The 14562-nt window shown below is 35.7% G+C and overlaps 1 protein-coding gene and 1 long non-coding RNA gene across 12 annotated transcripts in view; both read right to left on the bottom strand.

The window, feature by feature from the left end:
• LOC106132869 (signal transducer and activator of transcription 5B) overlaps window positions 1–7891 on the bottom strand; it is a 32020-nt gene extending 24129 nt beyond the window's left edge. For 6 of the 11 annotated variants that reach the window (XM_060952506.1, XM_060952507.1, XM_060952509.1 and 3 more), the window contains exons 1-8: window positions 7851–7891; window positions 7049–7107; window positions 6219–6295; window positions 5093–5242; window positions 1934–2057; window positions 1486–1606; window positions 1330–1350; window positions 145–213 (exon numbers count right to left, since the gene is read on the bottom strand). In XM_060952506.1, the coding sequence (XP_060808489.1) occupies window positions 145–213; window positions 1330–1350; window positions 1486–1606; window positions 1934–2057; window positions 5093–5242; window positions 6219–6295; window positions 7049–7099 (613 nt within the window). In that variant the 5' untranslated portion in view covers window positions 7100–7107; window positions 7851–7891. The remainder of the gene's footprint in view (window positions 1–144; window positions 214–1329; window positions 1351–1485; window positions 1607–1933; window positions 2058–5092; window positions 5243–6218; window positions 6296–7048; window positions 7108–7850) is intronic. The other 5 variants (XM_060952512.1, XM_060952513.1, XM_060952516.1 and 2 more) reach the window with 3 other exon arrangements.
• Window positions 7892–9652: 1761 nt separating this feature from the next.
• Window positions 9653–12168, bottom strand: LOC132903687 (uncharacterized). Its single transcript, XR_009657467.1, has 3 exons — window positions 11997–12168; window positions 10712–11074; window positions 9653–9711 (listed from the first exon to the last, which is right to left on the bottom strand). It is a non-coding gene; the product is annotated as an uncharacterized LOC132903687 (long non-coding RNA).
• Window positions 12169–14562: the final 2394 nt, after the last annotated feature.

The raw sequence follows: 14562 nt of genomic DNA, 5'->3' as shown, positions 1-14562 counted from the left end.
CATACTAACCGATGCTCGTACGGTGAGGGAAAACATCGCGAGGTAACCTGCATATTCCGGCAACTGGATATTTTATCAATATCCAATGAGGTTCCATTGCAAAGTTCGCAGACGGGAGTCGCTTCATGTAAAAATCTGACTCACCCAGTCCAGGATCCGCGGTCAAAGGCATACACGGGCCTCCTGTCCAGAGTGGCGAGGATGAGACCGCGACTAAAGCAGAAGGAAGGAGAAACAACATACATTAGTAAAGAAAGCAAAGCAGAAAATAAAAACACAGGTTAAACAAAAAGTATATTTTACATACATACATACATACATATAATCACGTCGATATCCCTTGCGTGATCCGTGTAAAGAGTGATAGGCCACGTTCAGCTTTTTGGCTTTAAAATAGAATTGAGATAGAAGTATATATTTTCGTATACACGTGCGTATGCGTGTGTGTGTGTGTGTGTGTGTGTGTGTGTGTGTGTGTGTGTGTGTGTGTGTGTGTATGTGTCGTGGCACTTCAATGAGTAGGTATTCTACACTTTTTATAAAGGCACATATATGAATCCCACCACTGACACCATGAACATTCACATATCTATATACACCCACCCATCTTTTTGCCACACTCGTGACACTCCAACGAGTAGGTATTCTACACTTTTAATAAAGGCACAGATCCGAATCCTACCACTGACACCATGAACATTCACCTATCTTTATACACTCACCCTACTTTTTGACACACTCGTGACACTCCAACGAGTAGGTATTCTACACTTTTTATAAAGGCACAAAATCCGAATCCCACCACTGACACCATGAACATTCACCTATCTTTATACACCCACCCTTGTTTTTTACACACACTCGTGACACCCCAACTAGTAGGTATTCTACACTTTTTATAAAGGCACAAAATCCGAATCCCACCACTGACACCATGAACATTCACCTATCTCTATACACTCACCCTACTTTTTGACACACTCGTGACACTCCAACGAGTAGGTATTCTACACTTTTTATAAAGGCACAAAATCCGAATCCCACCACTGACACCATGAACATTCACCTATCTTTATACACTCACCCTACTTTTTGACACAGTCGTGACACCCCAACTAGTAGGTATTCTACACTTTTTATAAAGGCACAAAATCCGAATCCCACCACTGACACCATGAACATTCACCTATCTTTATACACTCACCCTACTTTTTGACACACTCGTGACACTCCAACGAGTAGGTATTCTACACTTTTTATAAAGGCACAAAATCCGAATCCCACCACTGACACCATGAACACCCTTGTTTTTGACACACACAAACTCACCTTTCTCTCCCAAAAACTCGGCTGAAAGAGATTGCTTAGCTATAAGTCTGCGTTTGCTCAACATATTCATAATAGTTTCTACTACACATTTTTTTTCTTTTATGCAAGGCAATGAAGATAATTTGTATTGAGTACATCAAATCTTAAAACACTCACCCTTCTTTTTGACGCACTCGTGATACTCCAACGAAAAGGCCTCCATGTTGGCCTCGAGTTCCCTGATCTTGGCGCTGACCTGGTTCACCTTCTGCTGCACAGACCTGAGTCCGCCAATCAGCTGTTGGGCAGAAAGAAATTATTATAGGTTTAAAGATCTTTATACATACATAGACTGATAGACCACGTTCAGCTGTTTGGCCTGAATGATAGAATTAAGATTCAAATAGTGACGGGTTGCTAGCCCATCGCCTAAAAGAAGAATCCCAAGTTTATAAGCCTATCCTTAGTCGCCTTTTACGACATCCATGGGATCGAGATGGGAGTGGTCCTATTCTTTTTTTTATTGGTGCCGGGAACCACACGGCACCAATGTTTATAATTTCGTGTACATTAATAAATAAATAAATAAATAAATAAATAAAAAAATAAATAAATCAACACCAACCTCACTATACTTCCTCTCGGTCTGCGGCGGCGCCGTGTACTGACTCCCCATTGCTTTTTGTATCACATCCAACTCCAGCATGAGACAGCTGCGCATGTAATTGTACAGTTCGTGAGGAGCGTGCCTGCAACATGATTACCACGTATTTGGATGATATATTGATAAATAAACTAGCGACCCGCCCCGGCTTCGCACGGGTGCAAAATTATAAATGTTATTATACATAAAAACCCTTCCTCTTGAATAACTCTACCTGTTACAAAAAACCGCATCAAAATCCGTTGCGTAATTTTAAAGATTTAAGCATACAGACAAACAGACTAAAATAGCGACTTTGTTTTATACTATGTAGTGATAACCAGTTATGAACAGTGATAAATTTTGTGGTGGTATATAATATATTTTGATTACGAATTTGGATGATATATTAACGAATAAATAACCAGTTATGAACAGTGGTGATATCCTCCTTTTTTGAAGTTGGTTAAATTTTCAAAACCTTCGCCAAAGTGTAACAAACATTTACCTGAAAACCGTATCAAGATAGGTCCAGCGAAACGAGAGATAATCTCGGACAAACATACATACATACAAACATACATACTGAGCATACCACATGAACTCAATTCCTACCGAAACCCGTGACACTAAATGACTGTCCCAAATTAAAAACTTAATTAAAAATTATTACCCCAACAAGCCCTGCTAATTTGGTATCTACATACATACATACATATGTTCACGTCTATATCCCTTGCGGGGTAGACAGAGCCAACAGTCTTGAAAGGACTGAATGGCCACATTCAGCTATTTGGCTTAATGATAGAATTGAGATTCGTCAAGTGACAGGTTGCTAGCCCATCGCCTAAAAAAGAATCCCAAGTTTGTAAGCCTATCCCTTAGTCGCCTTTTACGACATCCATGGGAAAGAGATGGAGTGGTCCTATTCTTTTTTGTATTGGTGCCGGGAACCACACGGCACATCTATTGTATATATTTTGTGTAAGTTTATTATCTGGTATTAATATATTTTATAATAACACTAGCTGTCCCGGCAAACGTTGTTTCACCATATAAATAATTTTTAAGAAATTTCTAGTTAAAAAAAAATGTTAAGCGTGGACAACCCTTATCACTAAGGGATATAAAAAATTGATATTGGCCGATTCTAAGACCAACTCAATATGCTCACAAAATGTCATGAGAATCGGTCAAGCCGTTTCGGAGGAGTACGGGAGCGAACATTGTGATACGAGAATTTTATATATAAGATTTATGTATTTGTTTATATACATATGTCTATAAATAGTTGTGTGCGTGGAATACACGCCTGTCACCCTTTCCATCATGTCTCCTATCTCGGGTCTGCTGGAAGTGATTTCTTTTGAAATAAGCAGAACCTTTGTAAATTATTTTTTTCTTGTGTTTATCAATCTCCATTTTTTCTGTGTACATAAATTAGTAAATAGGTTTAAAGAATTTATTCTCATGAAAAGCTTACAATAATTCCACTTACATGAGAAAATAATTTACAAATAAATAAATAAAGTTTCTCCTTGGTATAAGTTCAAGTTGTATTCTATTACTTGGTGTAAATCATAAAAAAAAACATAAAATCATAATACGATAGACAGTTATTATTCGCCTGACATTTACCTGACAGGAAGTATTTAAAATCTGTTACCTAACAAGAGTTCCCATGAAATTAAAGTCACTGATAAATTGATAACACCCAGATATGATAAAAACTTCAAAATAACTTTGTAAACAATAGGTACATTTAAAAACGAACTTGAAGGAGTACCTATCTCTCATCATAATAATACATACATACATACATAAAATCACGCCTCTTTCCCGGAGGGGTAGGCAGAGACTACCTCTTTCCACTTGCCACGATCTCTGCATATTTCCTTCGCTTCATCCACATTCATCATAATAATACATACATATAATCACGTCTATATCCCTTGCGGGGTAGACAGAACCAACAGTCTTGAAAATACTGATAGGCAACGTTCAGCTGTTTGGCTTACTAATAGAATTGAGATTCATATAAATTGACAGGTTGCTAGCCCGTCGCCTAATAGAAGAATCCCGAGTTCATAAGCCTATCCCTCAGTCGCCTTTAACGACATCCATGGGAAAGATATGGAGTGGTCCTATTCTTTTTATTGGCTGTACCTATCGTTGGCTTAAATATACATATACTAGCTGTCCCGGCAAACATTGTTAATTTCTAGTTAAAAAAAAATGTTAAAGTTGGACAACCCTTATCACTAAGGGGTATGAAAAAGATGTTGGCCGATTCTCAGACCTACTCAATATGCTCACATAATTTCATGAGAATCGGTCAAGCCGTTTCGGAGGTGTACGGGAACGAACATTGTGACACGAGAGAATTGTATATATAAGATACTAGCTGTGCCCGCGACTCCGTCCGCGTGCAATATTTATTTTGGGCATCATTGAAGCCCTCAACAATGAATAATTTTCCCCGTTTTTTTTTTCACATTTTCCATTCTATCTTCGCTCCTAATAGTTGCAGCGTGATGTTATATAGCCCAAAGCCTTCCTCGACAAATGGTCTATAAAAAACAAAAAGAATATTCGCAATTCCAACCAGTACTTCCCGAGATTGGCGCGTTCAGAATAGAATAGATTTATTATCAAAATTGGATACAAGGTATCACTTATTGACGTCACATCACTTAAATCTAATTATAACTACTGTTCAAACAAACAAACAAACTCATCAACTTTACACTATTACAGTAAAGATTAATTAATATACAATGGTCGATAAAACACAAAAAGAATATTCACAATTCGAACCAGTACTTCCCGAGATTGGCGCGTACAAACAAACAAACTCACCAGCTTTATAATATTAGTAAAGATTAATTGTGTACAAACTCATCAGCAATTACAATATTATATTAAAGACTAGAGGCCGCCCGCGACTTCGTCCGCATGGAAACCCTATCAATCCCGCGGGAACTCTGGGATAAAAAGTAGCCTGTGTTATTCTGGGTCTTCAGCTACCTACATACCAAATTTCATTGTAATCGGTTCAGTAGTTTTTGCGTGAAAGAGTAACAAACATCCATACAAACTTTCGCCTTTATAATAGTAAGTAGATTAATTAAATATACTCACGCGTATTGCAAATGTATAGCTTTAGCAGCCTCAATCAGTTTCATCTTCGTGACGAACATCTCAGGCGTATGCAAAAGCGTAGCGTGCTCATTAATCTCATGCACCAACTCCTCGACGAAGTTGTACTGTTGCTCTTCAGCTTCGGTGGTCCTGATCGCAAGTGCATACACACATACATACATATATATGGTCACGTCTATATCCCTTGCGGGGCAGAGAGAGCCAACAGTCTTGAAAAGACTGGTAGGCCACGTTCAGCTGTTTGGTTTGATGATAGAATTGAGATTTAAATAGTGACAGGTTGCTAGCTCCATCGCCTTAAAAAAGAATCCCAAGTTTGTTAGCCTATCCCTTAGTCGCCTTTTACGACGTCCATGGGAAAGAGATGGAGTGGTACGTATTCTTTTTTGTATTGGTGCCGGGAACCACACGGCACTGCCGGGAACCATACATACATATTGTATATATCACATACATACATACCGTAGAAAATACAGTCGCAAAGTTACGTTATTCATTACGAGAGACTGTAGGAAAAAAGAGGTGAGAAAATAATAAGTTAAGTGTTACATTGTTGGAAACTTAAATAAAATTAAATATTTGACAATTATTTTTTTTTGGTTGTTACATTAAGACTTTTATTTAGGTTTATCTAATAATAATTAAATGAACTCAAAATAAAACTAGAGCTAAAACTATCTTCTTAAAAAAAAGAGACTCTTGACCACATAATGGACATACACATAACATACATAAAATCACGTCTATATCAATTGCGAGACAGACTCAGGACAGTCTTGAAAAGACTGGTAGGCCACGTTCAGCTGTTTGGCTTAATAATAGAATTGAGATTTAAATAGTGACAGGTCGCTAGCCCATCGCCTAAAAGAAGAATCCCAAGTTTGTTAGCCTATCCCTTAGTCGCCTTTTACGACATCCATGGGAACCACACGGCACTTACAATAATAATAAATTAAACAAGAAGAATCCCAATTTTATAAGCATATCCCTTAGTCGCCTTTTACGAAATCCATGGAAAAAATATGGAGCAGTCCTATTCTTTTTTTATATTGGTGCCGGGAACCACACGGCACTTATAATAAATAATAAATTAACCAAGTCTTACCATATACGGTTCTCGATCCAAGGCGCGAGACAGTGTCTCACTTCGATAGGGAAATTATCCATATAGATGGACCGCACCTGTAATAAACAGAAATTTTCTAGAAAAAAATACTATAAAATCCTCCTTCAACAATCCGCTTTTGGTTATCCACACTAATAATCCACACTTATAATAAAGAGGAAAGATTTGTATTTTTGTATGTTTGTGTGGAATAAACTCAAAAACTACTGGTCCGATTTTGATAAAATTTGGCACAGATATAGAATAGACCTTCAAAAGTGACATAGGCATAAATTTGTTTAGAAATAAATTAGATTTCAGGTAATATGTCCACCCGTGCGAAGCCGGGGCGGGCCGCTAGTGTAAGATATTTTCAGCCAAAGTATCGAGCAATTCCGAAATGTTTTTAATTATGTTGTTCCCCTAGAGTTTATTTTGTTTTATTATGTCTGTGACACCAGAGGACCCGGGTTCGAATCCCAGTCAGAGCATGATGAAAAACGCACTTCCTCGAATTGGTGTGGGTCTTGGATGTTTATCTAAAGTATTTATTATAAAATATAGTATTGTTGAGTTGGTATCTCGTAACACAAGTCTCGAACTTACTTCGACGCTGACTCAATATGTGTAATTTATCCCGTATATACTTATTTATATATCCTTTGTTGGGTAGACAGAGCCTTCTGAAGAAGAATCCCAAGCAAAAAAAATCCTCCGCTTAATCGCCTTTTTTCGACATCCATGAGCGAGATACGGAGTGTTCCTATTCTTTAGTGCCGGGAACCACACGGCACTGAGATAATTAAATATAATACAAAGTTTTCAATCACCTTTTGCAAGCAATCCGGCGGGAGCTGTTGAGCTTTTGCCCAGAGAGACATGTTGACTTCTGAAACAATCACATACATACATACATACAATCACGTCTATATCCCTTGCGGGGTAGACAGAGCCTACAGTCTTGTAAAGACTGATAGGCCACGTTCAGCCATTTGGCTTTAAGATAGGATTGAGATTCAAATAGTGACAGGTTGCTAGCCCATCGCCTAAAAGAAGAATTACAAGTTTATACCCAACCCTTAGTCTGCTTTTACGACATCTACGGGAAAGAGATGGAGTGGTCCTATTCTTTTTTGTATTGGTGCCGGAAACCACACGGCACGGTGAAACAATCACAAATTTAAAAAAAAAAGTCCAAATGAACACTTGTCTATAGATTTAAGTACGCTGTTGAACATTTGTTTTGTTTATTTGTTTTAACTCTTTATTGCACATAAAAATAAATATATAACAAATTACAAAATTGGAAAAAAGGCACAATGACAGTATACATACATACAATACATATAGTACATATTTAAACTATATTTATTTACCAAAATATTTCTATTCGAATCATTTCAATGATTCATATTTTTCAATGTATGATCCTATCTACACAGGTAAGTTGCCCTGCAAAGGTTGTGGAGGTCAGATGGGAGTCGCTTCGTGTAAAAACCAGACTCGCCCAATCCAGTATCCTCGATCAAAAGCATATACCCGGCTCCTCTCCAGAGTGGTGAGGATGCAAATGGGACTGAAATCAGGAGGAAGTAGAGAAGATAAAAATGCAACATTATAAATGGTACTCACCAATAAATTATGCCAGTCTGATACTGAAAATACTGAAATCTGAAAAGAAAAATTTAAGGAGTTAATGCAAGACATAATTTAGGTACTTTGTGAATTTATAGATCACTCAAAATGTGTGATACATACATATAGTCACGTCTATATCGATATTTTGATCAAATATTTAAATCTATACTAATATTATAAGCTAAAGTGTTTGTTTATTTGAACACGCTAATCTCAGAAACTACTGGTTCGAATAGAAATTTTTGTGTTGAATAGGCCATTTATCGTGGAAGGTTTTAAGCTATATAACATCACGCTGCAACTATAAGGAGCAAAGAAATAAAGGTTAATTTGAAAAAACGGGGTAAATTATTCATCCCTAAGGGCTTCAATGATGCACAAAATAACTTTTCCACGCCGATGAAGTCGCGGGCAGAGCTTGTATAACATATTTTGATTAATTGGAGACTGTTATGATTAGGATCTTGTCAACAGCAGCTCCCGTAGCAAGACAGCCGAGCGCTTAAACTCTATCGCTGTCCCATTCCAAGTTGTAACAAAAAGCAAAATAGCGAGTTTATGGCATTGCGCATGCACTTCTAACGGGGCTGGAAAGAATTTATAAGGGTTTGAATGCATTGAGACCAAAATAGCTTACATGATGAGATTACAGAAAGTGTAAAAATCTTTGTACTACCCTACCCATCCAGAAAGGGGGTATGATTATTTAAATCAATGTAACAGAAAAATCACAGAATACATTTTCTTACAGTCGAATGTGCATTGCACATCGGTCAACTTATGTGCCAGCTGAATTAATCACATTTTAATAAAAAAAATTCTCACCAACAAAATTGCCATGCAAAGATCATGCACCTGTTAGGCAATATAGTTATTGATTTCATCGAAACAAATCTATTTCAAAGATTAACTTGACATTACAGGGACAAAACCACTAGTTGATTCTGCTAAATTACAAGAAATTATTGAAAAAAATGTGATTATTTTTAACAATCTACCCTACAACGAGCAAGACAATTAAAGGAGACATAGCTTAACGCACCTAATAATGTAGACCTACCTTCCTTGGAACAATAAAAATTGAGTCTTCGGACACCCTTTGAGAAAAAAATGAAACAATGAACATATTAAAGCCCATAAGGACGATGCCCACGAATAAATTTCACATTAAACCAAGATTTTAAAATTACCTTCGAGTTGACTATTGAATTTTTACTCACCTCTCCTTATCTCCAAATTCAGATGAACATATTTAGCATTTATATTTTGTAATTGCACAGATTGAAACTTTAATTTTCACTTCAAATTTAATGAAGGATTTTGTAAAAAATGTGTTTTATGATTGTAAAAGTCTAGAAGGAACATTGAACGCCTGCATCGAGCGACGATATTCCAGTAACAAATTCCGAGAATTTTGACGTTTACACACACCAACAAAGAAAATGTTGCTTGGCTGTTATCTAGTGATGTCAAAACACACCATGTTGTACCGATTACCGATTGTCGGGCGATAATTTTAATACGATTAATGAACAATTAATTATTATAAGGAATACTTAAATATGTACATATAAGTTAATAACAATTCTTTTTGAGAGTTTGTGTAAAAATATAAAGATTCAGGCAAATTTTGTAATGAATGAAGAAAAAGAAAGATGTTGAAAGAACAGCTGACGTATTTTTTATATAATTATAATTTATACGTAAGAAATGTGGAATAACATATATTTCCCTCTGTTTAAACAACTTAATAGACTAAAATAACATATTAACATATTTAACTGTAAAATATTTACCTTAGCGCGTTTAGCACGTGATCGTTGTGGGCTGCGGAGGGTGCTGCTCACTCGTTCACCTAAAACAAACTAAACTTATGCGCCAACTGTCAATCACTCGCTCGTCTTCTCCCTACTTCTAAATCCCCCCACTCTGTACACTTTTGAAGGAACACCAATAGAAATGCGAGTCATGACGAGTTCGAAAAATTGGGCGGACCCCAATTAAGATTCAGTTGGGTTTTAGTATTTTGATTTTATGACGTGAAGCATACTTACATCGCTTCTCTCTTTCGCTTGTCTCACAGAGTGAAAAAAAATAAGATAAAAGGGAAAGGTAGTGTAGCTGTAGTGGAAAGAGGTAGTCTCTGCCTACCCCTCCGGGAAAGAGGCGTGATTTTATGTATGTATGTATAAAAGGGAAATGAGAGGTATAAAAAGGACGTTACACAATGGTGTGTGATTGTAACGTATAAGGTATATGGGAGCCATTTCAATTGGCGGTGAAACTCTGATATATGATCAACTTACGAAGATCGAAAAAAAAGCGAATTCCCTGGTTTTTTAAACCCTATTAACTAGTTAACCAACTCTTCAGTATTTTCAAACAAGCAACTTCAGAATAGTCAAGAAGAGGAGAGACAATTAATTGAACAAGTAGGTACCTAAAGCTTTATTGGCGGTGGGTAAACATTTTTGTATTCGACGAAGTGAATGTAACTAAAAATGTGTAATGTACTGTAAACATACATACCTTACAGCTCAATACATTAATTTAAAGAATCCACGAGAGAGTCTAGAAAAATCCGTTTCAATAAAGAAACGAATCTAAAATGGCGGCCAAAATCATGAGCTGTCACTTGCACACTATTGGCGCCTTTTCTCAGACACAAACAAAGCAGCAACCTTTTTTTGCATACCGCCACGCAAAAAAAGCCAGTTGTTTGTTTTGTAAAACTTTTGTTTTGCGTGTTGATTATTGTTAAAGTAAACGGCGTTTTTGTGGATATAACATTCAGTTTGCAAATAATACATTCCGAATATATCAATAGTAGTTGCTAATCATCTCTATTGTATTACCGTAGTCTGTAACGGCTAGTAGGTACTCCTTAACTTCCGCCCCCGATAATGTCAACCATCTTCTTGAACACTTTGGGTCTATATTGCGATATTATGAGTAATGCGCAATCTGTTTTGCTGTTGGCACATGGCAAACCTTCATAAGTAGGATCCAAGTTGAATACATTCGCTCATGAAAAAGGATCTAATGCGAATGTGTATCATTTCTGATTGAAGTCTTTTGATTAGCTAATTTAATTTTGATTGCACTCTCCTTATCAACACGCGGTGTTGCAGGAAAATTTTCACCCGCTCTTTATGAGTTTATGCAACCACATAAAATATTTTTTCTAGAAGTATCAATCGCAGCCACCATTTCTGCTTCTGTAAAGTAAATGGTAACGGTCGCTTGCTATTCCATTCAATTGCACTTCCACGGTACACACAGAGAAGTTGATCTAGCATATCCCATATCACATCCATGATCAGCATCGCTATATATAGCACTCTAAATTATGTTGAAAGTTTAGAAATTATACCATCATTCATTGTTACTTTAAAATAACGCATTAAAATGAAACTCTTCATACTCGACCAAGTTATGCGTTAGAATTACAATAGAGCTAAAGAGGTATGAGATAAAATTGAGTGTCTCTATAGCAGTGAAGATAAAAGCTAGGATGTATTTTTTTTTTAAATTTTTTAAAGTAAGTATCCTGAACATGACATAAAAAAGAATATAGCAATAGCTGAATATTCAATTAGAGAATACACAGCCAAATATTCTATTAATCTACAAAAACGCCATTTAATTTAAAAATTAGGTCTTCACGACAGTTAATTACTTAAAGTTATATTCTAGTACTATTTCTTCATATATATCTTATATTATTTTTTGTTATTATATTCAATGTAGAGAAATTTATTTTTAATGTTTCTGATAAAAAAATGATTTATCTAAACTAAAACTGCAAGTACTTCACTCCAGTTTAAATTCGTACATACATAAAATCACGCCTCTTTGCCGGAGGGGTAGGCAGAGACTACCTCTTTCCACTTGCCACGACCTCTGCATAAACGGATTAAACAGGTATTTGAATTAAACTACAGTTAACTAAGTTATATGCTGTATCGTATTCGATACAGCAATTCGATTCAAGTTATTACTTATAAAAATAGTACTCGAGTAGGTGTAATCGATTATTCATATGTACTCGTACAGAGATCCCATCACTAGCCTATAATAACATGCGCATATTTTATATTTTTAGTCGAATCAACAAACAATATTTAGTGATGTACTTACCATTAAACACGTCAAATAATTTTAGGCGATTTAGCTATATCATAATAAATTGCAGTATGTAAGGTCAATAATTTGAAAAATCACTTTGTCATAATGAAAAATAACACGATGATAAAAATACGTCCACCGGCGGGTGAAGTGAGGTGACCCACACAGCGTTGCCAACTCTACGTCTTTTTACGTAGATCTACGTATTTTAAGCCTTTCACGCAAACCAACAAACTTTAGTCCCAAAATCTACGTATTTTCTATCAAAATTATTCAATTGCAAAATAACATATCTCGTCGTAAGACTGAATTAATTCCGGTACTTTCGCGAAAAAAAGTTAATAAACGTTCCGTAACGGACATAATAACGCAAATGAAGAACATAAGAAACAGACTTTCCACTGAAACGCTAACAGGCTTACTTTTCACGAAAAGTAGCTTAAAAATAAATCGCGAGTCTATGCAGGAACACATTACACTTTTTAGTAAATATATGTATAAATTTAATTAATCTGAAAATGATATAAAATTGTATAATTTAAATAAATCGATGACCATGAAGTAGCAAACTTTTTTAAATTATCTGTAAGTGGTGGTTTCATATGTAGAATGTAGATAATGTGAAACTTGACTTGTTACTGGAATGTTTATTTATTTATTACTATTTTTTTTTTTGCTTGCATGAAGAAAGTTATGAATGTGGATGAAGCGAAGGAAATATGCAGAGATCGTAGCAAGTGGAAAGAGGTGGTCTCTGCCTACCCCTCCGGGAAAGAGGCGTGATTTTATGTATGTATGAATGTATTTTTGTTAGCGGAGATAATCTTTAACCAGATTTATCTATCTTCTGACTGTTTGCAACTTTTAGGGTCTTATGAATTGTCGTTTTATTCACGTCTTTATTTCAAGCAGAAAAAAGTACGTAGATCTACGTATTTCTCATATGGAAATTTTACTATGTCTACGTAATTTTCTAATCTGGCCTACGACCTTTTCAAAATCTAAGTTGGCAACTCTGGACCCACACAAACACACAGTGCAGACAGATACGCATAAACTAAATAGAGATACTATTCTATGGCTTACGGACGGACAAGCAAGGATGAATGATGACGCAGACGCTGTGTTATCATCCTTAACAAAAACTGCCCCAAATATACTTACCCCTAATATACCTTGGCGCACTTGTGTAAAAATCTTGTGTTGAAACCAAACCTTCGACTAGCTATTCTTTACTAAGCTTTATCTTAATGCGAATCGGTCGTGTTGCATGTCGGGGAGACGGCTTTTTTTATAATAAGCCAAACAGCTCAATGTGTCAAGACTGTTGGCTCTGTCTACCCAGCAAGAGATATAGACGTGATTATATGTATGTCCTTAGCCCTATCTCTAATAATAGCTGTCAATTGTTATGCCACTTGTATATCGCAATATATTAAAGACCTATACTATGAAATTGTTTTATAATTAATTAAATACTAATTATCCCCGACAATGAGGGGTTATTTTATAAATGTAGGTTATTTTATGAGCAAATTGCCATTTCTGGCAGTCAACCGCACATCAAGTGCGGTTGACTGCCTCTTCTTCTGAATCTTCCTACCATGTATATCTTCGAATGTTATAAATCCACCTTCGTGGTGATCAGCCTCTCCTGCGGGTGTCAGCCGAATTCATTCAAAGACTGGCCTGATATATCGATTCAAGTGATACAAGCAATGTGCCCAGTCTTTTTTTATAAGCTTATATTAGTCCGATATACTGAGAAAAATTTTGTGTTAGGTAGGTTATTTATTCATTGATATAAGAAACAGTTAAAAAATGATGTTAATTTTTTATGTTGATAAACACTAAAAAAATGTCCCAAAAATATGGGAAAAACTCCCTAAGGTGGCAACCAAGGATGACGGTATTATGAAACTAGTCTATTGGCGGCAAATTTAAAAAAAAATACCATGACATTAAAATTTATTACTTTACTCTAGCCATAGCTTAGTTTAAAAAAATATTTTTGATTGATTTAATTATCATTTAGTTACACACACAAAAAAATTTAAATATTACAAAAATTTACAAAAAAAAATTAGGGGAATATGGAGAAATCTCGTACGAATGCCACTAAAACTATGTAAGTAAATGTTTGTAGATATCGATTCCCTTTTTTGGACGGGTAGGCAGAGATTGCATCTTTTCACTTGGATGATACCTTTCCGTACCTAATTATTTTGCTTCCTCAATTTAATAAATTCGAAATAAAAAAAAAATTATGCAAGTTTCAGATAATATGGTGCTCTTTTGACCTGCATTCGTATTTTTTTAATAAATTATCCAGACCATCTTAACATACAAATACATGTAGTATTGGTACTTACTTAATGGACTATGTTTTTTTAAATATAAAATTTATTGTGTCACTATTTAAATAAGCGAACGTTATTTTCAGTCAAATAAAGTACCCTGCACAATATTTCCACGGGCCGGAGAAGACGGATTCAAGAATTATAACTCAAAAATCAAACAAAAGGAAATCAAGGATGAAGTAAGTTTAATAATGTCACTTCTTCTTTCTGCCGTGTGG

Source organism: Amyelois transitella, chromosome 28, assembly GCF_032362555.1.
Source record: "Amyelois transitella isolate CPQ chromosome 28, ilAmyTran1.1, whole genome shotgun sequence".
NCBI lineage: Eukaryota > Metazoa > Arthropoda > Insecta > Lepidoptera > Pyralidae > Amyelois > Amyelois transitella.
The sequence above is the reverse complement of the archived record's forward strand: the minus strand, read 5'-3'. Positions and strand labels throughout refer to the sequence as shown.